The sequence below is a fragment of the Dryobates pubescens genome, chromosome 2 (assembly GCF_014839835.1).
Source record: "Dryobates pubescens isolate bDryPub1 chromosome 2, bDryPub1.pri, whole genome shotgun sequence".
Classification (NCBI taxonomy): Eukaryota; Metazoa; Chordata; class Aves; order Piciformes; family Picidae; genus Dryobates; species Dryobates pubescens.
This window is the reverse complement of record NC_071613.1, coordinates 43,728,588-43,753,133: the sequence shown is the minus strand read 5'-3', so window position 1 is coordinate 43,753,133 and position 24,546 is coordinate 43,728,588. Positions and strand designations below refer to the sequence as shown.

Here is a 24,546-nt window from a genome sequence, read left to right as displayed (position 1 = left end):
TATGTGAAAATAATTTCAACACAGTGGTGACTGACAGCATAGCATGTAGTTTTCTTGAATGTGTAATGTTAGGATGACATTGATGCTATTGTTGTACAAACAAGATTAATAACTAAAGCTACCAGCAAGGCCCAGGGCAGATACCCTTTGCATCTGTCAGCACTTGCAATTTGCTACCCTTTTGTCGTAAGATTTGTACTTTAGGCAATGGTCACGTTCAGTGGTATGACTCCTAATGCAGAGTCTACAGCTTTACTCCTGCAATGGATGTTTTGCTTCATGCCTCAAGCTTCCAGTCAGCATTTTCAGTGCAAAAGGCAAACATGTCCCATGTTAATACTGAATTAATGTAATATTACAGATGTGCAGATGTACAGGCCAATGGCATCCTGGCCTGTATCAGGAACAGTGTGGCCAGCAGGAGCAGGGAAGTCATTCTGCCTCTGTACTCAGCACTGGTCAGGCCACACCTTGAGTCCTGTGTCCAGTTCTGGGCCCCTCAGTTTAGGAAAGATGTTGACTTGCTGGAACATTAGTAGTGACTGGATTTCTGACACAGATCTCTATGAATAATTGGGTTTGATCAGATTCTTTTGGATTTTGATCACATTCCATTGGAGTTTGATCACACTCTGTTAATGGTTGGGCCAAGTGATCCCTTCCAACCTGGCACTCTGTGATTCTGTGTGATGCTGTGTAGTAACAAACACTAAGCAGGTGAGGATTTCTGGTCTCACAAACCCAGGTCCCCACACCTCTGGGTTTTTATTAACAAACACTAAGCAGGTTGTGAGGTTCAGTTCTTAGAAACCCAGGTTCCCACACCTCTGGTTTTTTGTTAGATCAGTCCAGATTAAACTTTCTCAGTTTCAAAAGCAAATTTCTGTTGGATAAAATGTATTCACTGTTTAAATTCTTGAAGTTTTAAGTTCTCCTGGAGGTGTTCAAAAAGGGATTGGATGTGGCACTTGAAGCCATGGTTTAGCAGTCATGAGGTCTTGACTGACAGGTTGGACCTGATGATCTTTGAGGTCTTTTCCAACCTTGTTGATTCTATGATTCTATGATTCTATGAACATGTCCAGAGAAGGGCAACAAAGCTAGGGAGGGGTTTGGAGCACAAGCCCTATGAGGAGAGGCTGAGGGAGCTGGGATTGCTTAGCCTGGAGAAGAGGAGGCTCAGGGGAGACCTTATTGCTGTCTACAGCTACCTGAAGGGAGGTTGTAGCCAGGTAGGGGTTGGTCTCTTCTCCCAGGCAACCAGCACCAGAACAAGAGGACACAGTCTCAAGCTGTGCCAGGGGAGGTTTAGTCTGGATGTTAGGAAGAAGTTCTTCACAGAAAGAGTGATTGCCCATTGGAATGGGCTGCCTGGGGAGGTGGTGGAGTCACCATCACTGGAGGTGTTTAAGAAGAGACTGGATGGGGCACTTAGTGCCATGGGTTAGTTGATTAGATAGTGTTTGGTGATAGGGTGGACTCAATGATTTCAAAGGTCTTTTCCAACATGGTCTGGTTTATTCTATTCTATTCTATTCTATTCTATTCTATTCATCATTAACTTTTTATTAGGAGGTGTGCTATTCTGCCTATTTGGGGAGGAGGAAGCATCTGGACCCAGAGCAAATGTGTTATTGGTTTAAGTTTAAAATTTAAGTGTATATATAAGAACATAAAATATCTATGGGTTGTAGAAAAACACAATGTTAGCCTGTCTGGTGTCTTCTCCATGTCAAAATACCTAAGAACTGTAGATCTACAGGGACACTGCACTCTGCAAAGGGGTAGGGCTGTATCTCAAGAATATCAATTTACTTGAGTGATGTTGTCCCTTGTTAAAAAGTGGATGGGCATTGTTTGAAGGTGTTTATATAAATACAGGGATGTGGTTGTTCCCTTGTACTCAGCCCTGGTGAAACCATGTGTTGAGTGCTGTGTTCAGTTTGAGGCCCTCACTACAAGAAAGACATTGATGTACTGGATTAGGTAAAGAGGAAGGCAATTAAGCTGGTGAGGGGTCTGGAGAACTTATGAGGAGTGGCTGAGGGAACTGGGGTGTATAGTCTGGAGAAAAAGAAGGCTGAAGGGAGACCTTCTTGCTCTCTACAACTGCCTGGAAGGAGGTTGTGGTGAGGTGGGGGATTGGTCTCTTTTTCCTAGTAACAAGTGATAGGATGAGAGGAAATGCCTCAGGTTGCTCCAGAGGAGGTTTAGATTGGATAGTAGAAGAAAATTCTGCACACCTGAGTGCACAGATTTGCCCAAGCTGCCTTTCCAAAAGGATGTGGAGTTCCCCCTGCCTCTTTCCATATGGCAGCCTTGGGAGGCATGTTTTCTTAAGGCTCAAAAGCCTGCCAAGGCTAGGAAATGGTTGTGCTGCACAATCCAGACAAACATGTCCTGCACTCAGGAATTCCTTCTGGCTATTTTTTTCGTTAGGACTTAAATAGTATCTGAGTTTTCTTATGGATGACTGATCCCATCACTGGTAGTCAGAGGCTCTCTGTACTTCTGTTTTTATTAGAGGTCAGTTTTGTTTGGCACAGTGTCAAGGGTTTCTAACAGTGTTTCTGGAACACGTATTCATTTTGTTTAATAACCTCCTTTATTGATGTAAACATAAATCCAGGTTTAATCAGAATTTTTCTCAGGATGGCATTAATCTTCATATTTGAATAAATGCAATGTTGTTTTATTTCATGGCTTTAAAAATAAACACCTATCCAATAAAAGAGTCAGTGTTGCTAAAAGATGATGGAATGAGATGTCAGAAAGTAAGAAATGGAACAGGTTTTTTGTGTAGCTTGTGCGAGACCGTGATCTATAAACCACAATCGATTAAAGTGATCTTGAAAATGGTAAAGCAGGAGGTGGAAACCAGCAAGCCAAGGTCCCTGGTGTGGAAAAGAAAATAAGGTGAAACTGCCTTTGAAAATCCTCTGTGCACTGCTTCTCTCAAACAAGTTACATGTGTTTGGCTCACAAATGGACTTCAGTTTTAGTGGTTGTTTTACACCATGGCTTTAATTTATGTATTCAAAACAAATCATGTGCAGAGCAGCAATCACTGATGCTAAGCATGTGTGGGTGATAAATTACACACACACACACTTCAGCTTCTCTGCCTCTGTGTCCAATATCAAATGCCGAAATACCAAACTTTGTCTGTCCAGATTAACATCAACTGTAGCCCTCACAGTGGTGGTACCTGTGAGCTATGGTATGCTCTTCCTGAGTTGTGCCCTGCTCCACAAATAGCCCCATTAATTGCTCTTGAAGTATATGGCTACCTGTCTTGAGGAAAGGGCAGGAGCATCTGGCATGGAATGTGTTGTATTCACTAGCTGAGAAATGAAGCTGCTACTTGACCAGTGTCTGACAAAAGCAGCTCAGTTCCACTTGGCTTCTCTTCTCAGTGGGGAAAGATAATGGATTTGTACAGATCACTAACTCATCTCTGCAGTTTGAATTTTTCAAGGTATCAAAATTAAAGGGATTGTTTGAAGCTCTGGTGCTTTTTTTTCCCTTTCTAATCTTATTTTCTTAAGCCACAAACGTCTTTTTGATTCTTATTCTCCTCTTTTCATGCCATCTGGCTTTAGGGAAGACAGAAGTCCGTTCTTCCTTACACAGGCTATTGAGGTTGTCAGTAATTATGATTTGGTTGGCTGGAAGGTAATATGATTATTTGTTTAGTTCATCCACTCTGTAGGTTGATAGCAATGGGCCAGTGAGCTAACCTTGTCCAGAAATGCCAGTCTGCCAAACACAGCTTTATGCCTGCAACTAACAGACAGCTGAAACTCCCTTATTGCTTGCAAAGGGCTGTTCCCTTAGAGTTAACTGTGCAGAGAGCAACAAATCATTACGAAATTCTGAGCTCTTATTCCCCAACAGAGCAAGATGAGCTCCTGTGCTGCCCCTGCTCCTGAGATGCTGAGCAGGTATGAGCGTTGCTCAGTGTCTTGCAAGTTCAGGCTTATAAATGTTTGCACTGCACCAGTTCGCAGCACTGAGCTAACTGGTGATGCCCATGGAGGTTTAAAGGACTAGATGCTATGACAATTGTGCTGTGACAATTATCTTATCTTCCTGGCAAACTTGATGTCCACTGCAGGTTTCAAACTCACCAGTAAAAATGGAGAACTCTCTCCTGGTGCAGGGTTTTGTGAGCAAATACAGTTTGGGAAGGGAGCTTCTCAGCCTAGCGCCCTGCCTCTGCAGATCATCACATTCCATTCCTGTTGCTTGTAGTCATCAAAAAGGAGTGAGAAACACATAAATGAAAAGAGAGGAAATGAAAATTGGGAGAGTAAGCGTGTCCTGGCAGATTAGAGGAACAGAGTCCTTCAGTGTGACAGTTTTGTGGCTTTTGGTCCAAAATGGCATTTTTGTGTCTATTCTGTCTGGTAGTATGAAGGGGGAAAAGCTGCAGTAATTATTTATTTCCTTTGGGATGTCAAAGTCTCATCTCCTGGGTCTGGTTTTACTGATTTGGTAATCTGTTTATTACATATACTATCTAGACGCAGAGCAAATTAAACTGGGAATGAAAAATGTTTGAACTACAGAGGTTCAAGATTTAATGAAGATTCTGAAATAAGACATGATTCAGGCTATTACAAAAAAAAAAAACACAACCAAAAACCTTGGGCAGCACAATACCACCATCATAGAAGCAGAAGCCTTTATACAGCACATGCTGTTAGCGAAGGCTCAACTGACAGGCTTTAAAGTCCCCCTTTAAAAGCCCTTCTGAGTCATTGGTCAGAGTTTCCATTTTCAGTGGGCTGTGGGTAGTGCCCCACTTGCAGAGTCATAATCCTTTGTGTTTCTACAGCAGATCACTGCTGTAGAAGTGATTGAAAGGGCCAACAATAGGGAGGTTTACAGCTCCCAAACAGCAGGCAGCAGGTGAACTCTTATGAGTAAGATCTTATTTTCATGCAAATATCCTTGGTAAGTGAGAATAAGGAACTGAGGAGAAAAAAACCCAAACAGCAGCAACAACAACAAAACTCCAACAAACCCCCAAAACCTTGGACAAGAGTTACAAACGGAATTGGTTTTCAATCAAACATTTTCAGTGTATGCTTTTATGCTTCAGATGAGACATTTGTTGTGAGGCAATGAATTAAAATGAATCACTATTGGTAGTAATGTGCTGTCAAAATAAATCAAACCACTTAAATATCTGTCAGAAGTTATTCTCCCAAGTCCTTGCTGAATGTGCAATGGTTAGTAGATGGCCAGAGCAGAACTGGTGGCAGAGACTATGGGGTAGTATTAGAGTCTTACTTCCACAAGCATCCCACTTTGTGACATTTCATTAACTAGTTCATTAGAATTAATATAGCCAGTGTTAACCTGCTATGCTCAGGTAGTCTTCTGGGATAATGGGTTCCTTCTAGCTGTGTGAATTATGATTGGAGATGATAGTGTGTCATTAGCTCCTTCAGGCATTCCTAGCCACTGAGGAGTCTTAAGTGTGGTGTTCCCTGTATGTATGGTATGAAACCTGGCCTCACTAAGCCTGTGACAGGACTCCCATTGCCTTTGAAACATCAGAATTTCATTATGGTATGTAAACTCCTTTGCATCTTATTTCGCAGTATTTACATTCTGCCCTTTGAGACTCTGGGTCCCACAGCCTGTGTGAGACTTTTCAGTGGTATCGTAATACGAAATGGTATTTACACCTGAATGTTTCCATTTATCACAGTATCACAGTATAACCAAGGTTGGAAGAGACCCCAAGGATCATCAAGTCCAACCTGTCCCAACAGACCCTACAACTAGACCATGGCACCAAGTGCCACGTCCAATCTCCCCTTGAACACCTCCAGGGACGGCGACTCCACCACCTCCCTGGGCAGCACATTCCAATGACGAACGACTCGCTCAGGGAAGAACTTTCTCCTCACCTCGAGTCTAAACCTCCCCTGGCACAGCTTGAGACTGTGTCCCCTTGTTCTGGTGCTGGTTGCCTGGGAGAAGAGACCAACCCCTTCCTGTCTACAGCCACCTTTCAGGTAGTTGTAGAGGGCAATGAGGTCACCTCTGATCCTTCTCTTCTCCAGGCTAAACAATCCCAGCTCCCTCAGCCTCTCCTCATAGGGCTTGTGCTCAAGGCCTCTCACCAGCCTTGTTGCCCTTCTCTGGACATGTTCAAGTGTCTCGATGTCCTTCCTAAACTGAGGGGCCCAGAACTGGACACAGTACTCAAGGTGTGGCCTAACCAATGCAGAGTACAGGGACACAATGACCTCCCTGCTCCTGCTGGCCACACTATTCCTAATACAGGCCAGGATGCCATTGGCCCTCTTGGCCACCTGGGCACACTGCTGGCTCATGTTTAGGCGGGTGTCAATCATCACCCCCAGGTCCCTCTCTGTTTGGCAACTCTCCAGCCACTCTGACCCCAGCCTGTAGCTCTGCATGGGGTTGTCGTGGCCAAAGTGCAGCACCTGGCACTTGGACTTGTTAAATGCCATCCCATTGGACTCTGCCCATCTGTCCAGTCGGTCAAGGTCCCTCTGCAGAGCCTTTCTACCTTCTAACTGACTAACATCCGTTCCCAACTTGGTGTCATCTGCAAACTTGCTGATGACTGACTCAACCCCCTCATCCATATCGTCAGTGAAGATGTTGAAGAGGATGGGGCCCAGCACTGATCCCTATTTTGTGTTCTGAGCACAGGGAAATACTGTGATATCTTTACATTTTGCACATTGTGCTGCCTGAGCTACTAAGAATGACAGCATATTTCTGAAGCATTTGGATCTGTGTATGCATACATACCTTTGTTTTTTAAAGGTGCGTGTTTGCCGGTGTGGTTTTATCTTTTAATGACATAAACAGGGATATATATTCTGAAGCTATTGTAAGGATATAAATTAGGGTGGATTTTGAGGTGTTCACTTAGAGTGTTTGCCAGAAATGTTGTTCTCTTGTAGTAATGCATATTGTAATGCTTTTCCTGCTTACAAACGGAGGGGGGGAGGAATGGAGCAAATTGTGTGTAAGTAAACACATTCCTCCTCACCCTTAAGTTTATTGCTGTCAGCTGATATAATAGGTTTCTCACCAGATCTGAGGCAGATGAGTGGGCTCTGAATCCTGAAGGGAGGCAGACAGCATAGCTATTTTGTTTTTAAGTTTCAAATGGTTTTGAGGGCCTGCTATCAAACAGGGAGAAGTCCTGGGCTGTGATGGTTGGTAAATTACAGAGTGTGTGATTTGACAACACAGCAGAGCCCGGGCTGGATAGGAATTCATTACTCCCAGGATGCAGAATGCACGAACAGTGCAGCATGGGATGGCCATAGCTCCCTGCCAACAGGCACTGTACCAGGCTGTTCCCGAGGCCCAGCATCACGGCCTTCTGGCGGCTCTGCAGCTTGGTTACTGATGGCCCATCAGCTGGGGGTCAGTGGTGGTGGCAGGGGACCGCAGGCTGTGATTCATTGAGTGCAGCGTTGGGGATCCGTAGCTCTTCACTCTCAGCCAAGAGCAGCACATTAGCTCCATGACACACATTATGATGGTGCCAGCAAAGTGGTCAGTGTCTAACCGGGATATATTGCAGCCTACAGAGTGGCTGAGGGCTGTAGCACAGAACATATGGAGATTATTTCCTGAGTTTATGCAGCACATGTTTTCCTATAAATTAAATTCAGAGAAAATGCGTATCATAATAGGGCGATGCTCACAACAGCCTTCCCTGCCATGAATTACAATGACCTCTCTCAGCTTGCTTGGTGCCCAGTGAAATGGCTTCGTGCAGCTGGAAACAATAGCATGTATGTGGTGTCAGGGTCTGAAAGCCTGAGACAAGGTTAAAACAGGGGCTTTTTTTTTTTTTTTCTTGGCCTTTTTTCCCCCCTTTCTTGTTTTCACCTCCCTTGCTACTCTTATTCTCATTCTAGAAACTGTCCAGATTCCTCCTGAAAGGCAGAGTTGCTGAGAGGGTGGCCAGATGCCCTGTGTCTGGTCTGTAATTAACTGGCAGCTGCCCTTGCTGGGAAGCTGCTGGATGACAACAGTAGCTCTGGACGTGGCAACAGCCCCACTTCATGGGTGAGGGCAGCGTGGGTTGCCAAACAGCAGGATGGGGGTCCATAGCCAGAATAATGAGCAAAGCAGCATGTGTCCTTGGACTGAGGATCCCAAGTCTTTTCTAAGCAAATATTTGATATTCCGTTGCCTGGGACTGGGGCAAAATCATCTTTGCCTTTTCCCTGAGTGTGTTGAAGCATCTGAAGGCAGAATGGAGTAGAGAAATTCATTGTAACTACCTTACTGAAGCATGAAAGAGTTATATTCCTTACAACTCTGTGTGTAAAATCTATAGGAGATGAAATGTAGGAGCTGCCATGTGGGAGACAAGTGGAAAGTCATAATTTAATTTAAATATATACATGTGTGTCTGTCTGGTTATAAAGCAGTGGGTACCAGACAGCAAAACAGGCTGGGGTCTGCTTTGGGGCAAATCGTTGTGGAGTCAGTACAGACTGATAGAGTGTTTTTAGCTGTGCTTAAGGGACTTGCTTTTTCATTTGTGGCCAATTACTGGCTAATAGGATTTCAAAGATTTCTGGGAGGGAATGGTTCACATCTCATTGCATTTGATTTTTTTTTTTCTCTCTTTTTTTAATGTTTCATTTATCATACTAGCCTTAGAATAAATTTCGTTACTCTCCTGTTTAGCTGCTTGAATGGAATTTTTCCCCTTGGTCCCTTGCTGCTGTCTCATTGACAGTTTCCAAATCATTTGGGACTTTTGGAAAGATTCTATCAGCCTTTTCTGTAATAGAGGAGAATGGATCATTGGAATGAAAAATAATATTGGAAATCTTTCCAGATTTGGTCCTCTCTTTGTCTCTCATTAATACATGCATGATGTGGCTTGCACTGTTGTTTTCTTAATGAAAATTAATAATTTGAGAGCAGCCCATGGGAGCAATCACTACAGCTGAATTTTATCGCTGCAGACTAATTCAGTGACTGACCTTCTCTGTTTCGTGGCAGTAGTAACTCTAGTTATTTTTCTTTAGCAGCTCACATGTTTGGAACACACACTTAGCTTGTAAATATGGATTCAGGAGGAAAATGAATACGACAGTGTTCAAAGCAGCCAAAAGCTTAGAAATAATGTTCTGCTGTGACTTTTCCAAACTGACATCTTGATGTTGGGATTATAAATGAAACCATTGTTCCAGCAAAGGCCAAGACTAATAGAAAACCTTTATTACTGGTCCATTGGCTAATTCTGCTTGTCTAACCCCTTTGGATGGACACAGTGTCAGAAAACATACTCACAGAGGTTGCTTTGTGCGAGATTTGGCCTGCTGAGTGATTACATGTGGGCACAAAGATATCCCAATGACAAGTGTTCTTTGACTAAAATTTGTAAAGTCATTTTCTTTCCCTAGGCCTTGGAGAGGAGTGAACTGATTTTTAATCTACAGCTTCTATGACTGATAGTTGCTTTGTGTCTTATCACCCTTCTATTCAGCTATTCTCCCCTTCCAAGCAGGTAAACCTCTGTTTAGAAGAAATTGTTTCTTCTGCTGAGCCTTGGTGCAGTTGACAGCTGTCATACACAAGCACTATACTTGAATTTGTGTCTTTAGAGCTAGACAGTTTTGAAAAGCTTTAATCTTTATTCTTTTCACATGCAGGGAATGCCTTGGAGCCAGAGACCCCTATTGTGGCTGGGATTACAAGCAGAAGCGATGCACCACCATTGAGGACAGCTCCAACATGAGCCTGTGGTCTCAAAACATTACTGAGTGTCCAGTAAGTGGAAGGAGTGGAAATATTTTACGTATACATGTGTAGGTGTATGTGTGTGCTCATGTGGAAGGGAGAGGGAAAGTGAGTGTGTGGCAGCCTGATGAGGATTAGCTGTCAGAGAAACCTGGAGAGCCCAGTGGCACATGCTAATATTTGAACACAGCTTCTTGGTGAGAACACAGAGTCCCTGCAGGTATTTTCTGCAAAAGAGGGATCCCAAAGCAAGCATTCAGTCCTCCTCACGTCTTCAGTGAAGAAGACTGGATCATGCTGTTGGATTACTGCTGAGAACCATGTAAGCCCCAGATGAAACTTATTATCTACACCATTTCCTTTGCTTCCCTGCAGGCCGAGGGTATCAGAATAGGTGACTACAGTGTCCTTGGGAAGCATTCAGTTAACTTTCCTCTTGGATTTCTGAGCTGGGCCAAGTTGATGCTAGTGAAGTGTTGCACTGACAGGAAGAGGCACCTAGGGAGCAGCAGAGAGTTGGGGTATGTGTGGGTGGTTTGCAGAAGATACAAAATGATGTAATACCTACAAGAGAACACATGGGAAGAGGAGAGTGTAGCCAAGAGAGTATGAAAAAGAACATATTAGGTTCTAACCTTACTTTAGCAGGACAAAGACCAAATCTACATGATCATCTTTCTTTCCCCTGCTTTCCATCAGATGCAGCAGTTAAAGAACAGTGTGTCTGCTTGACTCAGCTTGAGTTGGCTCTCCAGATCTCTTCCCATCCACCCTCCTCTGACAACAATATCCAGTTCCTGGCTGTGATCCCCAGAAGCCATCTGGCCAAATTTAATTCCTGCTGCTTGAACTGTACCTGCACAATGGCTGGGGAGGGAAACTAGTCTTGTTAAATACATTTGGGGTAGAAATTCTCATTAAGGTCCATTGTTATTATCTAATGTCAATTAGTGTGTTAATACTGCTAAGTCTGGTAGATAGAGAGAGAGGACTGGATGGGTTATATCTTCAGAATGCTATTTCTGTCTGGAGGTGCTGGGATGTTTATTCCCCTTATCTTCCTTACTTCTCAGATATTTTCCTAGGAAATATTAGTCATTACTTCAATCCATTCTCAGCTTTGCAGGCTTAAGTTTTTCACTGCTGGATTCAGAGGCTTGTGTGTTTAAAACCCTCCTGTGTTGAACTGGGATGCAGTGCTTCTTGATTGCCCATGGTGTTATCTTGTCCCGCTTAATGCCTGTGTCTGTTGATAGGTGTGTGAGGTGTTAATCCTCTGGTTTGAACATGTCTGCTGTAGTGCACACCAGGGAACAGGCTACTCCAGATCATTGTTTCAAGGTCATAAAAATCCAGCACAGAATATTCAGGAGATTTGGCTGTTCTTGGGGCGCTGGTTTTACATTGGTTTTAGCATTTCCATTGTAGATTACTTTCCATGCAGGTGTGCTTGTTCTGGTGCATACATCAGCTTTGTGCTCTTTGACTGACAGGCTACCAAACTGCTTAAAATCCACATGCAAATGCTTTCTTTTTCTTTCTCTTCTGCCCCTTGCTGGAATGAATTCACCACTGGTGTGGAGTGGGGTACTTCATTTAAGCACCTAATTCAGCAATGTCCAACTAATTCCTTGTCTTCAGTGCAGAATAAAGGTCACGGTCAACAGAGGCAAGAGTCTAAGACAGCATGTGCAAATGACCACTGGAAAGGCAAGGGAATGCAGTGACCCAATGCCAAATTTCACATCTGAAAAAATCCAATCTGGGAGTTTAGCTGGATGAGTTACTGTCTTAAGAACTCTCCTGGCTTTTCTCAACCCACTTTCCTGGGCCAAGCACCAGGCACTCAGCTGTGCTGGTACAGCTGTATGTGAGATCACAGTCAAATGTGACATGGTGCAGATTAAAAGCACCCACACCCCACACATCCCCCAAATAAACTTTTCCTAACCCAGATAATGTCACTGAGTTCTTCTGCAGCCTAGCCCACAAACAGATGTCCTGGCACAGCTGAGAGACTGGCACACAGCAGCTTCTAAAGCCAGAACTGGCATATTATTAAATTGTGTCCCACGGGGGCCAGGCATTAGTGTGAGTCAGCCACAACACTAGCACAACTTGACTGCTGATCTTGTGCAAACACGCTTGTTCAGAGGTACTTTGAACACCTTTGTGCAGCAATGCATTGTACCACAGATTCCCTCTCCAACTTTAATACTGAGGGATCTTAGAGATTTAATCATATTACATTAACATGGTATAGTACCTTGGGCAGTGGTGTTACCTGGTTATTACCAGGTAATACCCTAAACCTCCTAAAGGTTCATTGCTAAGATTGCAATGTCAAGTATCTAACCTAAAGAAATGATAGAACACAAATTGCACATGCTTCTCCTTTCCCTGTATGTGCATCTGCCATATCAGGGAGTTCTGAATACATGATCTGTGTGCTGTTTCTTCTGAAAACTGAAAAAAGCCATATCCTGCTTCATAACATCATTTTGATGCCAACATGAGCCACCGGCAGAAAAGAAACATTAGATTTGGCTAACTCCAGAAGCCAAGCTCATGGGGTCACTGCTGATGGTGGCTGGCAAGTCAGGAATGTAGTATTCCCATTAAAGGATACAATCTTCCTTATCCCAAGCCAAATTATGCTTTTCCTTACAGGTTTTCATCCCAGTCCCATTCAGTGCTTTCAGCAAACTCCTGTATCAGTCATCTGGCATTTGCTTCATGCTTCATTTTGTTATTAATCAGTGCCAGTCACCCCGCTCTGTTTTTGGAGTGGCCAGCTGACTTTGAGAGCAGACTGCTCTCAATTCATGTAGGTTCAGCAACTCAGAGCTGTAGTGCCTGGGATAATCCTGCTTGGGCCCATGCTGAAGCATACCCAATGCACAGAGAAAGACTTCAGATGCCAGGATCAAAAATATGTGAGTCTCTGAAACTGAGAATTGTCCTCCCAACCCCTCAACAATTTTATACCCTAGACAGATTTGAATGGCTTTCCATTGGAACTGTAAAAAGTTGCAAGGACATAAAGTTCTGTTCTGTGCTCTGAACACAAGCTTGTTCCAAGGAAAAGGTTTCCACTTATGAACATTCTTTCTCCTTAGATTTGATTTAAGAAATGCTGTAAGCATTTTGATTGAAACTTTGCAGGTATTTTTAGCTTCTGTCAAACAGACAACATGGAAACTTTTAACTGAAATAATTAGTTTGTATCTGAATCCTCAGAGGAGGCATAGATGAATGCTTCTAGCCTTCTCTGTAATACCAGAATAAGCACTGAAAATATTCTGGTAGCAGGAGGTAGGAATGGTGAGTCTGACCTTTTAGAGCTTTTGCTAGAGTCTTTAGGTGGTACAAAGAAGAAGTGAAAAGGCAGTGCCCTTGGTGGGAGCATGGCAATTTATAAACCACAAGAACTCTGGATTTGGTAATAGTCAGGTGAGAGAAGGGCACTTGATCACAGGCATTTTTAAAGATGCCGTCTCTGTCTGATGGGCACCGTGTTGGCTACAAAGGATTTGCCTTCAGATATTCCTGAAAAAGATCAATGCGTGTGGGTTTTTATCCCACTTCCCAGGTTTGCTCTTTTGAAGATATTTTTATGAATTTAAAGACGGATTAGTAATCCACATATAATTTCTTAAGTATAAAAACTTCCCACACTCACAACGTGACACGGTTATAAATCTCAGCGTTTTGGTTATGGCTGCTTATTTGTTTAATTTTTGGGTTGCTTCCCAGTATCCTTTATGAGCCAATAATTATTTGTCAGCTTTTTCTTTTTCATTTTTTAAAAATTGAAGCTGTGGGCCATACCATACCCTTGATTTCTGAACACTACTCCCTGTTGGAATCGACAAGGCTTTCTGGCTCAAAAAATGAATAGAAATGATCCAATCCTTGGATTATGACTTTTGTAAGGCAGGCGGAGAAGGGAGTTAAAAATCTGCTGTTAAATTTCTCAGAGTAGTTCTTTCAATTCCCCTGACTTTTAGCAGCCCAACTGTATTGATTTTTGATTTCATGCATGTTTTAAGCAACAAGTTCAACACAACAGCAAAATTCTGTGTTCTTCTCTCTGGGCATCTTGCCTTGTAACCTGCAGCCCAGAGCAAACTTTTATGATGACATGATAATCTATTGCAAACAAAGGTTTATGGCAGATGCTTGAAGCCCCCCAACTGCAGCCTAATGAGCACAGTAACAGATCTAAATTACTTCCATGCCACTGCTGCGTATCTTTGATGCTGCTATAGATGGGTGAGAGCGGAAGATGACAGCCCACCAGAGGTGCATTATGAGCGCTTAATGTAGTTCCAGATTTGAGGAATAAACACAAAGCACCGTGTTTCAAAGGCTGTGTGCTTGAGAGCACTACTCACATGGCTGTGGTTGACTCCCAAGCAAGCCCACAACCTCTCCATGCCTTGGTTTCCTTGTCTATAAAGAACAAAAAACTATTTTCCCCCGCGGGGCAGCCCAGGGGACTGACCCTCCGGACTGCAGAGCTCAGTGAAGCATGGCACAATAGCTGATTCAGATTTGGGGTCAGGGCTGTTTGCCAGGGCCCCATCCACTTTCTTTCTTCACCCTTTGTTGTGTGTGACACTGAGGCCAAGTGCAGTGTTGCCTTTGCCAACAGTTTTACCAAAGTTGCTGAGCATCCCACCACCCCATGGGTGACACCAGTGGGGATGAGCCACTGGCAGGCAGCCACCATCCATGCTGTCCCTCCTGCGAGGCCTTGCCTATGGGGACATGCACCTTGCTCCCTCAGCTCAAGGCTTAGGGCTCACCTGGCAGCCCTGAGTAAAACAAGGCACAGGGAAGCAAGCTCTGCCACCCTGTCTCCTGGAAGGTTTCCACTAGTTCTGGGCTGAACTAGTTAGAATACATAGAATACATAGAATAAACCAGGTTGGAAGAGACCTTCAAGATCATCGCGTCCAACCCATCACCAATCCAACACCGCCCAAGCAACTAACCCACAGCACCAAGCACCCTGTCAAGTCTTCTCCTAAAAACCTCCAGTGATGGCGACTCCACCACCTCCCCAGGCAGCCCATTCCAATGTGCAATCACTCTTTCTGTATAGAACTTTTTTCTAACATCCAGCCTGAACCTCCCCTGGCGCAGCCTGAGACTGTGCCCTCTTGTTCTGGTACTGCTTGCCTGGGAGAAGAGACCAACATCTGTCTGTCTACAACCTCCCTTCAGGTAGTTGTAGAGAGTAATAAGGTCACCCCTGAGTCTCCTCTTCTCCAGGCTAAGCAACCCCAGCTCCCTCAGCCTCTCCTCGTAGGGCTTGTGTTCCAAACCCCTCACCAACTTTGTTGCTCTTCTCTGGACTCGTTCCAGCAAGTCAACATCCTTCCTAAACTGAGGGGCCCAGAACTGGACACAGTACTCGAGGTGCGGCCTAACCAGTGCAGTGTACAGGGGCAGAATGACCTCCCTGCTCCTGCTGGCCACACTGTTCCTGATGCAGGCCAGGATGCCATTGGCCCTCTTAGCTGCCTGGGCACACTGCAGGCTCATGTTCAGTCTACCGTCGACCAGCACCCCCAGGTCCCTCTCAGCCTGACTGCTCTCCAGCCACTCTGACCCCAGCCTGTAGCTCTGCATGGGGTTGCTGTGGCCAATTCTCTTTCTCATGGCTTTGGTCTGCCAAGACTACTGTATTTTTACCTCTTCATTACAGTGCACAGAAATCTCATGCCCCAGGCTATCTGGGGCTGTACAGGCATGAAGTAAAGGGCAGAGGAAACAGCCACATGATCTGGTCTATAAATTACCTTGAGATTAGTTCTTGCTCTTTAGCCCACTGTGTGATCCTCAGCATTAATTCTGGTCACCATCATCTCCTTCACTCTATCTTTCAGCTATCTTAGAAATTAAGGCTGTGGCTCTGTTTGGAAAGGGAGCCTGTTCTTACTGTGTGTTTGGACAGGGCCATACTTGGGAGGCCCTGGTCTCAGCTGATTGCTATGGTTATAAATACTACCTCAGGAGCAGTCCCAAGCACTGCAGAGGCAGGAGCATAATGGAGTGAGGACAATCAGCAGCAGCTGTTGTATTGCTTGAAAGGCTGAAGCTGTGCAGTGTGGGACGAGGGAGCAGGGTGGTTTTGTGGCATAGCAGATGGATGCTTGCTTCTGGCGTGGTGCTGGCTGGGTCGGCTGGGGTGCCTGTGCGCACACGTTAGGTATGCGGGGTGGAATTTGGAGGGTAAATATTGACGTGGCATTGTCTGAAAACAACCCTCTGTTTTGAATCCTGCTCACAAGCACAGACAGCTCCCATCGAAGCTGCATCCTAATCCTCTCGGCAGCATTGTTTGGCATTTCTGCTGTGGGGCTGTCTCTGGAAATGTAAACTTGCTATTAATGACCTTTTTTTTCTTTTAAAATTAGGTAAAAAACCTGACAACAAACGGAAGATTGGGACCTTGGTCCCCATGGCAACTGTGTGAGCATTCAGATGGGGACAGCACAGGCTCCTGCATGTGTAGGTCACGTTCATGTGACAGCCCTCGTCCTCGCTGCGGAGGTCGTGGCTGTGAAGGTGCCAGGATCGAGGTCGCAAATTGCTCAAGGTACCTCAGCATCTTTGTGCATTTTAGGAAGGGAACAAGAGTTGTGCCTGTCCACAGCTCGTGTTTCTGTGACTGTGTTTTTGTACCCCAGCTAAACTGAGGTATGTGAGGTTCACCTTACAGCTAGTAAAAAAGGAAGGAGCCCAATGGCTCTGAGAGAAGGTCCTTCAGCCAGGGCTCTTGGAAGAAGAGACCCCAAGTTAGAGTAACATTAACCTTCTCCAGACTGTACCTCAATTTCCCTTAAACATACAGTGAGTCGTGACCTATCTGGAAGAGGAGTGTGAGGCAGAGGTAGTTATTATCCATCTGAACAGCAATAAGATCATTATTTTTCAATTTGGATTCCAAGGTTGTGCTACCAAAAGCAAGCAGAGCACCTTGTAAATGCTTGTAAAGACAGGGCCTAGCCTAGCTCCGAGCAAGGCTTGTTTGCCTTGTTCTGCAAGTCTGTGAACTGTCTGCAGCATACTGGCTAGGTGGAAGCATCAGATCATCATCTGGCAGCAGCACCACTCAGGAGGCATGCCTGCCAGGGACAGCACTTAAACAGCACATGTATCTCAGCTTGTGTTGAAGTTCTGCATTTTTCCAGGGGAGCCTGAAGCTTGTACTTGAGCAGTAAGCGCAAGCTGTGTATCCTCCAGTGCCCAGGATAGCCAGAGTGTTTGTGTCCGTGTTGCCCCACCACCCCTAAACTACGTTGTGTCGTGACTCAAGGGAATATGATGCAGTAGTGTAAGTGCTGTTTAACCAGGGTGGGACCAGCCAATATTTTGGTAAATATTGATTCAGTGTAGTTTTTATCCGTTTTATCTTCTCCATAAACATTCATCCATTAAGGGCAACTGTCTCTTGTCTCATCCCTGGAGATCAGTGCTGGTCTTGGCATCACAAATCCAGCAATACTCATGTTTTAATTGGCATCTGTCCCTCCAGTTGTGGGCTGTGCTGCCCAAAAAGCATGCAGTCATTCTTGTCCCTGTGCTGCCACCGTGGGCTGAGCAAAACCTTCCCCAGGCAGGCCTTTTATGACAGTGGTAAATGGAAAGCATGCCAGTGGGATGGGTTTCTCAGCAGTGCTCTGATGGCAAAAGAGGCAGAAACAGCTTCTAATAAGGGTATGAAAAATAGATTATTCAATCTTAAGACATAGGAAAACAGCATGGTTTGAAAAATAGGGACATCTGGTCATCCTACATTTGCCTCAGCCCTCGAATTTCCTTTAATTGACTTCATATGGCATTGAGATTTCTTTTTGCAAAGAGAGAGCAGGATGCCTGAAGATGAGTTCTATTAGAAATCTGGGGATCTGAAAAAGGAGGGTATCTATTTCTGTTAAAAATGCCAATCCACGAATAGATGCAGAGAATTGTTGGGGGTTTTGAGCAATTTTTAGTCACAATGACATTTCCTCGTCTGTCTTTCTCTTTTTTTCTTTCTTTTTTTTTTTTTTCCCCCTCCTCCCTGCAATAACAGCAACCTTCCATTTGATTTTTTGGGTGATTTTGCATATCATCTTTCTTTTGGATTAGGGAATAGGGAGGTCATAGGTGGTTTAAAACATGTCAGAATAAAATGAAAAAGCCGAATTTTTATGTGAGTGAGTTTCATGTTCTTTGACCTTGTTTGGGGTGGAAGAAGGGAAGGAAGGGAGTGAGAGGGATGAGAGAACAGGAGGAGGAGGGGAGAAATGTCTAACAAGGTTCTGAAATAAAGCTGCCAAGAACAGGTAAGAATAGATAACAGATACAAAAATTGTGAAGGGCAATGCGGGTTTTAGCTTTCATCCTCTACCCTGATTGGTGCTATGCCAGAAAATATTTCTTGCCAGCAGTGTTATTAGTTCAGTAAATGCTTTGAAAATTAACATCTGTTTTCAAGTTTAGCTTTCAAGAACCATAAAGCACCTGAGTTGTTTTCTGACTACTTTTTAGAAAGGCTTTTCTTTGTTGCAAAAACCCTTAAACCAAGTGAGATTTTTGGCTTAAAGCACTGAAGTGTCAAGATTAGGCAGTTTTGTAAACCAGAGCATTGCCACTGGCTCCATATGAAATGAAACCTGCAGCTCAGAAGAGATGAGATACAGTTCCTCCTATCCTGCTCCAAGGTTCAGTAGTGCTGCCAAATCAGAGGAAGGTGAGCTTTTGATAAATGCAAGAATTTAGAGATGAAAATGTTGGCTTCTGTGTGAGCACACGGCTGAGTCACCGCACGGCAGCAGCGTCGCAGGAGCCAGCCAGCCGCACGTGCTCAGCTTGCCACAGGAGCCAGGCACACAGCATTGGCTGATGCCTGTCACTGAGGTGTGAACTAAGGGGGTTTACATCGCATTTGCTTCCGGATAAGTTACAACTGCTCAGCAGAGATGCGATCGCTCATTAAACCGTGAAACCTGATCCTGCCTCAGAGCTCTTAATTGCCTCTGGTTTCTACAGATTTAAGGTCACTCTATGGTGACGTCGGCAGGCAGCCATGAAAGCTAGAGGCAGATATTGTTATTTCTAATGAAATCTGAGATTTCTACTTAGGATTCAGTGCTGAGAGCTTTAGGAAAACACCAAATATTATGAGGTTTATGATTAAAACCATGGGAGCTGTCAGAAGTATTGCTGTGAGAGACTTAAAGCATTGGTACCTACTGAATTAGCAGAGGGTAGGTTTTTTATAGCCTTTATCACAACTGCAGTGTGTGAACCTCAAAACCTGTACTCTGTGCAGAAGAGTCCAGGAGATAAACTCTGGGGTCAGTCATTGGTTGAGAAAAGTGAGGTTATGAGACATGAGGGAGATGATGGGGGAATAGTCAATAATAGTTATAGCAACCACACTGTTGCCCACAAAATCCTTGGAGGCATTTTAAAAAAAAACAATATTTGGCATTGGTTTCATTCTCTTCTTTTCCAATTCTTAGGAAACGAACGAGAGGAAAATTAGGCCAATGCTAACCACTTTGGAAACTCCCTTTTCTAAATCTCTGCTGGTAAAGTCTGGTTGAAATTAAGAATCTCTTCTCCAGTGAGTTCAGTGACTCCCATCAGTGCCTTAAGTGTTTCATTTAAAACAGCATGATGTGGTCAGACCATTAGGTCATGCCCATACTCTGTTCTCTCTCACTCTTTGTGTTAGAAACGGCGCTTGGACACCCTGGTCTTCCTGGGCCCCATGTAGCACCTCCTGTGGGATAGGCTTTCAGGTCCGTCAGCGCTCCTGCAGCAACCCTGCTCCACGGTATGGGGGCAGGGTCTGCGTTGGGCAAAGCAGGGAAGAAAGGTAAGAGATGTCCTCAATGCCATATGTTCACTTCTGTGGTTGGTTATAATGCTGCAGCTGGAAGTGCTGGCTCATATGTGAGTGGAAATTAAGGCTGCTTGGCTAAATGCACAAAACTGATGGAATTCCATAGCCTGGGAGGGATGAGGTTGTGCACATACATGGCTACTACTTCAATGAGCCTGTGAAGATCAGAGACTTCAGGGATACCTCTGTTCTCAAGTAGGACCTTTTAGACCTTCAGAAGTATTCCTGTCTCCCAGGCAGAAGGCTGACTTTATAAATAAAAGAAGAAGCTGGATCTCCTGTCAGCAGTGTGGTTTATGGATAGTTGCACTGTTCAGATCCCTCCCTGCAGAGGCAGTCAAGTATGTGCGGCTTTCCTCACCAATTGCACTGTTCCTGTCTCCATTAATTGTGCTGATTCACCAAAACAAGTTCAAGACAAAATGGATCTTAACTCACCGGTTTGAGGTTGAAATTTTGCAGGGCTTGGCATCAGAAAAACATACATTTCCTGTCCCCCCTATTAATTAATCACTAAAAGACAATACTTTTTTCCATCTATGGAGCCATCTGCACTACTATGCTCCTTTAAGCTTGGCCCCTCATTAACCATATGCTTTCAGGCATTCCAGTTTGGTTTCTAGATTTGACATTTCATTAAAGGCCACCTTTGCTTGTCAGTAGGCTGTTTGTCCCTTGAGCAGCCACTTAAGACAGATCTGTCTTCTGTGTTTCTCAGAATACAAAGGGAAATTCATTTAACTTCTTCGATTCAGGACATTGTAATGTTTGGTTTGATTTGTGGCCATTCACAGTGGTCCTTTATGGGTTTTAAAGACTACATCTGAGTCAATTGTAGTCCCATGTGATTCATTTTGAGAACAATGTTTATTAACTAGCTTAACAAAATTAAACTTACCTTTTAAAAGGGGAATGTGAAGTAGCATTAATTTAGACTTGCTATGATGCACATAGCGACTGGATCAGCTGAAGTTGCAACACTTCTTAGGGTCTAAGCAGCAGAAAGGGCCAAGATCATGTGAAGAGACAATTGTCAACTGTTTAACATCTGCCATTAGTGACGGGTCACTGTTGAGCTGATCTCCCAGTAGTCATCCCAATGAAAATATTCACCATCCACTCTTTTTGTGACACATGGGTTTCAGCTTATGAGCTCTTTTGTGAACTCAGTACATAAAAGTTTTGAAGAACCTAATCTTGACCATTTATTCCAACTGCCTCACTGAGCTCAGCCAGCTTAATCCACTCTCTGTTTTGTACATAGGGAACAGTTCTCTGCTGTCAGCATGGATTTTGCTAGTCTGACTGTTGTGTCAGCCTTCTGCTGGCTTTCTATGCATGCATGATTTGCACCCAGAATGCAGTGTGCAGTCTGACATCCATCACCATTTTGTCCCTCTGGTGTGCTGGCATGAGTATATTTTTGAGCAATGAACTTTCTTCTTTCAGATTCTGTAATGAGAACAGTCCATGTCCATTACCAATTTTCTGGTCTTCATGGGGTCCTTGGAATAAATGTAGTGTGAACTGTGGTGGAGGGATTCATTCAAGGCAAAGATCCTGTGAAAATGGAAATACATGTCCAGGCTGTGCTGTGGTATGTATTGTTGACTGGCATTGCATAGAGGGCACTTACTAGCATCTACCTTCTAGGAACTTGGTCTTTAACTCCTCTCTCGACCTTGGTTTTATTTCTCAAGCTAGAAGAAAATGCTAGCCTCAGCTTTTGCTAGAGAGGATGCTGAAATTAACTGAGAAGCAGAGAAGTGGCAGATTCCTAAAGCCAGTGAAGTTGCTGGGAGAGTGTGTGTGTGTGTTCAGGTAGGGACAGACTGGTGTACAGAGGACTTCCTTAGGCTTAGATATCAAGTCCTGAAAGCACTATACATTTATTTTTTCTGTCCCACTTCCAAGCATAATCCTGTTGAGTCAAGGAGACCCTATCTGCCTCAGAAATGAGTCTCACTGTCGTACTTGAGTAAACAACAAGTCAAAACACCTAGCTAACCCATCAGTCCACCAGTGGAGCAATGGCTAGCCATTTTCTCTCTTTATTTTTCCTTTTCTATTCTGGCAGCTGTTTCATGCAGCTGTTTTCTTCAGTTTTGTGGAAAGTTTTCTTTCAGTGTAAGCAGATTTGATCTGGAACCTCTCTGTTCATAAGCTGTTTGGCATTTACTCTAGAAGCATGAAGTCCTAAAGCATTGCATTCCATTCCCTCTGCCAGAAAAAGACCAGTTCTTAGTTTATTTTAAAACAAGAATGCAATGTTTGTCACTGGAATTCCTCCCACTAGGGATGAGAAAGACCCCGAATCACCCCATTCCCATCCAGCTAGGGTGTTGTCTGTATTCAGTGGATGCTCTACACCAAGGATGGAGAATGGTTTATAGCCCTCATTAGAGTTCAAAAAGCCAAACAAACAAAAATAGCTGTAAAAAGAAATGCACATTAAAAATAAAACAATAAACTTTTCAAGTAATAAACCTTGCTGACATTTTGTCCTCATGTGGCTCCTCTAGGCTGACCTGAGAGCAGCATCTCAAGGTCACAGCAGAAAACTTGTTTACTGTTACTTTTATCTACTGCCTGAATTATTCTCCTGCTCACATGACTTTGAGTCAACAAAGAAACACAAACCTGAGGGAGACATAAAGATAGCAGGCAGAGTTCACCCTTGAGGTCCATGTGGAGTTCTGTACCACTGTTGCCACTGTAGACATAGAGGCACTAGCTTGTGTCTGTGAGGTCAGATAAGGTGGGTGGAGGCTGTTTTAGGTCCAGATGGATCCAGAGGGTACTCTTTTATTTTCTGTAGTGTAAATAAACCTCTGTCAGTTGGGCTGCTGCTGTTTAATAAGAATAGAGTGGCTTTTCTTCTTGGCAGGAATATAAAACCTGTAACCCAGAGAGCTGCCCAGAGGTGCGCAGGAATACACCCTGGACCCCATGGATGCCTGTCAACATCACCCAGAACGGTGCCCGCCAGGAGCAGCGCTTCCGCTACACGTGCCGTGCCCAGCTGTCTGATCCCCATGAGCTGCAGTTTGGGAGGAAGAAAACTGAGAGTCGATTCTGCCCCAATGATGGCTCGGCAGTGTGTGATACTGACTGTACGTCCTGTGAGCTCTGGGGGACTGTAGGTCAAGCCTAGATTTGCTGGTGAAAGCAGGGTCCTCTCACAAAAAGAACTGTGTCTGCCCAAGCCTCAATACGTATGACTAGTGTTACTGCAGAATGGTGGGGATGGAGAGAACCTTGTGACTCAGAGATCAATACAGTTGTGAGCTCTGTGCATGTGGCATTGTATAGATTTGTTCTTGCTATTGTCAGGCTGGCCTAAAGAGAACTGTCAAGTAATGAGATGTAGAGAAGAACCATTCTATCTTAACCCATCTTTGTCTCTGGAGGCCCTGTTGTGCACTGCCTCTGGGGTTGCTCCCTTAGTACTACTGTGATGCAAGGCAGTGTCCTGAGGGCACAGCCTCAGCTACCACAATTTGCTGCTCAGAAAGATCATTTTACAAGATTATCAGTAGACTCCATTTCTGTGTGTACAAATTTCCTTCTGTGTTTAGCTTAGCTGTAACTCTGTGGAACAAAGCCCTTGCTAAGGGGTTCCAACAGAAACTCTTCCCCGGGGCAATTAAATTCTGATTTTGCGTATGAATTGAAGCCCTTTTTAAAGACCCAACAAGTGGTTAATTTGTGATCTTGTTGTGTCTTGTCTGTTTTCCTTGAAGCTCTTGTTGATGACCTCCTCAAGACTGGTAAGACCACTGCACGGATTATCAATGGGGGCTGGTCCTTCTGGGGCGCCTGGTCTTCCTGTTCCAGGGACTGTGAGTTGGGCTTTAGGATCAGGAAGAGAACATGCACAAACCCTGAACCTAAAAATGGTGGCTTGCCCTGTGTGGGGTCAGCGATGGAGTACCAAGACTGCAATCCACATCCCTGCCCAGGTAACCATGATCATCTTCCTGCATGAAATTCAGAGGTGTTTTTTCCCATCTTAACGGTAGAGCCATCAAAAAAACCCACAACCAAACAACCCAACCCAACCAACCAAAAATCCACAACAATATTTCCAAGCTGCCTTTTTTTTCTTTTTCTTGGTGGTATTTTTTTTTTTTTAATTTGGGGGATTTTTCCTTAATTATTTTTAAAGCTATTGTAATGACTCATGTGATCTTTAGTGCTATGACTTATCTTTCACCTCAGCTTAGAGAGTAACACAGCCACATCCTCTAGAGGAAGTAGTATAGTGGCTTGCCTAGCAAATTTTTGCTCCCAGGTTTGATGCTCCATCCAGTGGAGGGCACCATGGTGCATCTGCACCTTGATGAGGAGACAGGCTTAATAAATGTGGCTTAGAACTGTGTAGAGATGCTTGATGTGGCAGTTCTTTCTTGTGAACACTTGTTTCTTCCCCCTCTCCTGCTTACGTATTGTTCTTGCGGTGGGCATCTACTCTTGGCATCAGTTACCATTTCCTGCACAGCCAGCAGGGAGTATTCTTGCCTGGTTTCCTGGTTTTCGAGTTTGTCTTCATGTTTATGTTGCACTCCTGGTCCAGAATAGTAATAATAGATCCATTGACTACTGTGTTCACTCTCACTTGTCCTTCTCTTTGCTCTGTAATAACTAAGCTAAATTTAAATGGTCTGACACAAATTACCTTGCCTCTGCAGTTCTAGCAATTACCTACCTCCAGCAATATAGTTTCTGGCCTACAGCTGAAAATGCTGTATTATAATAGTATTATTATGATTCTAAAATTCAATACAAAGATAAAATTTCAATGAAGATACGATCAGAATGTGCAGCAAGAGCATAGCAGGAGTGTCAAACATTGCACTCTATGG

The 24,546-nt window shown here is 44.1% G+C and overlaps 1 protein-coding gene across 1 annotated transcript in view; it reads left to right on the top strand.

Moving 5' to 3' along the window:
* Nucleotides 1-24,546, top strand: part of SEMA5B (semaphorin 5B) — a 286,627-nt gene that overhangs the window by 235,064 nt on the left and 27,017 nt on the right. Inside the window, exons 13-18 of the mRNA XM_054176331.1 lie at nucleotides 9,684-9,801; nucleotides 16,200-16,381; nucleotides 19,511-19,654; nucleotides 21,131-21,278; nucleotides 22,569-22,794; nucleotides 23,425-23,643. Coding sequence (XP_054032306.1) covers nucleotides 9,684-9,801; nucleotides 16,200-16,381; nucleotides 19,511-19,654; nucleotides 21,131-21,278; nucleotides 22,569-22,794; nucleotides 23,425-23,643 — 1,037 coding nt within the window. The remainder of the gene's footprint in view (nucleotides 1-9,683; nucleotides 9,802-16,199; nucleotides 16,382-19,510; nucleotides 19,655-21,130; nucleotides 21,279-22,568; nucleotides 22,795-23,424; nucleotides 23,644-24,546) is intronic.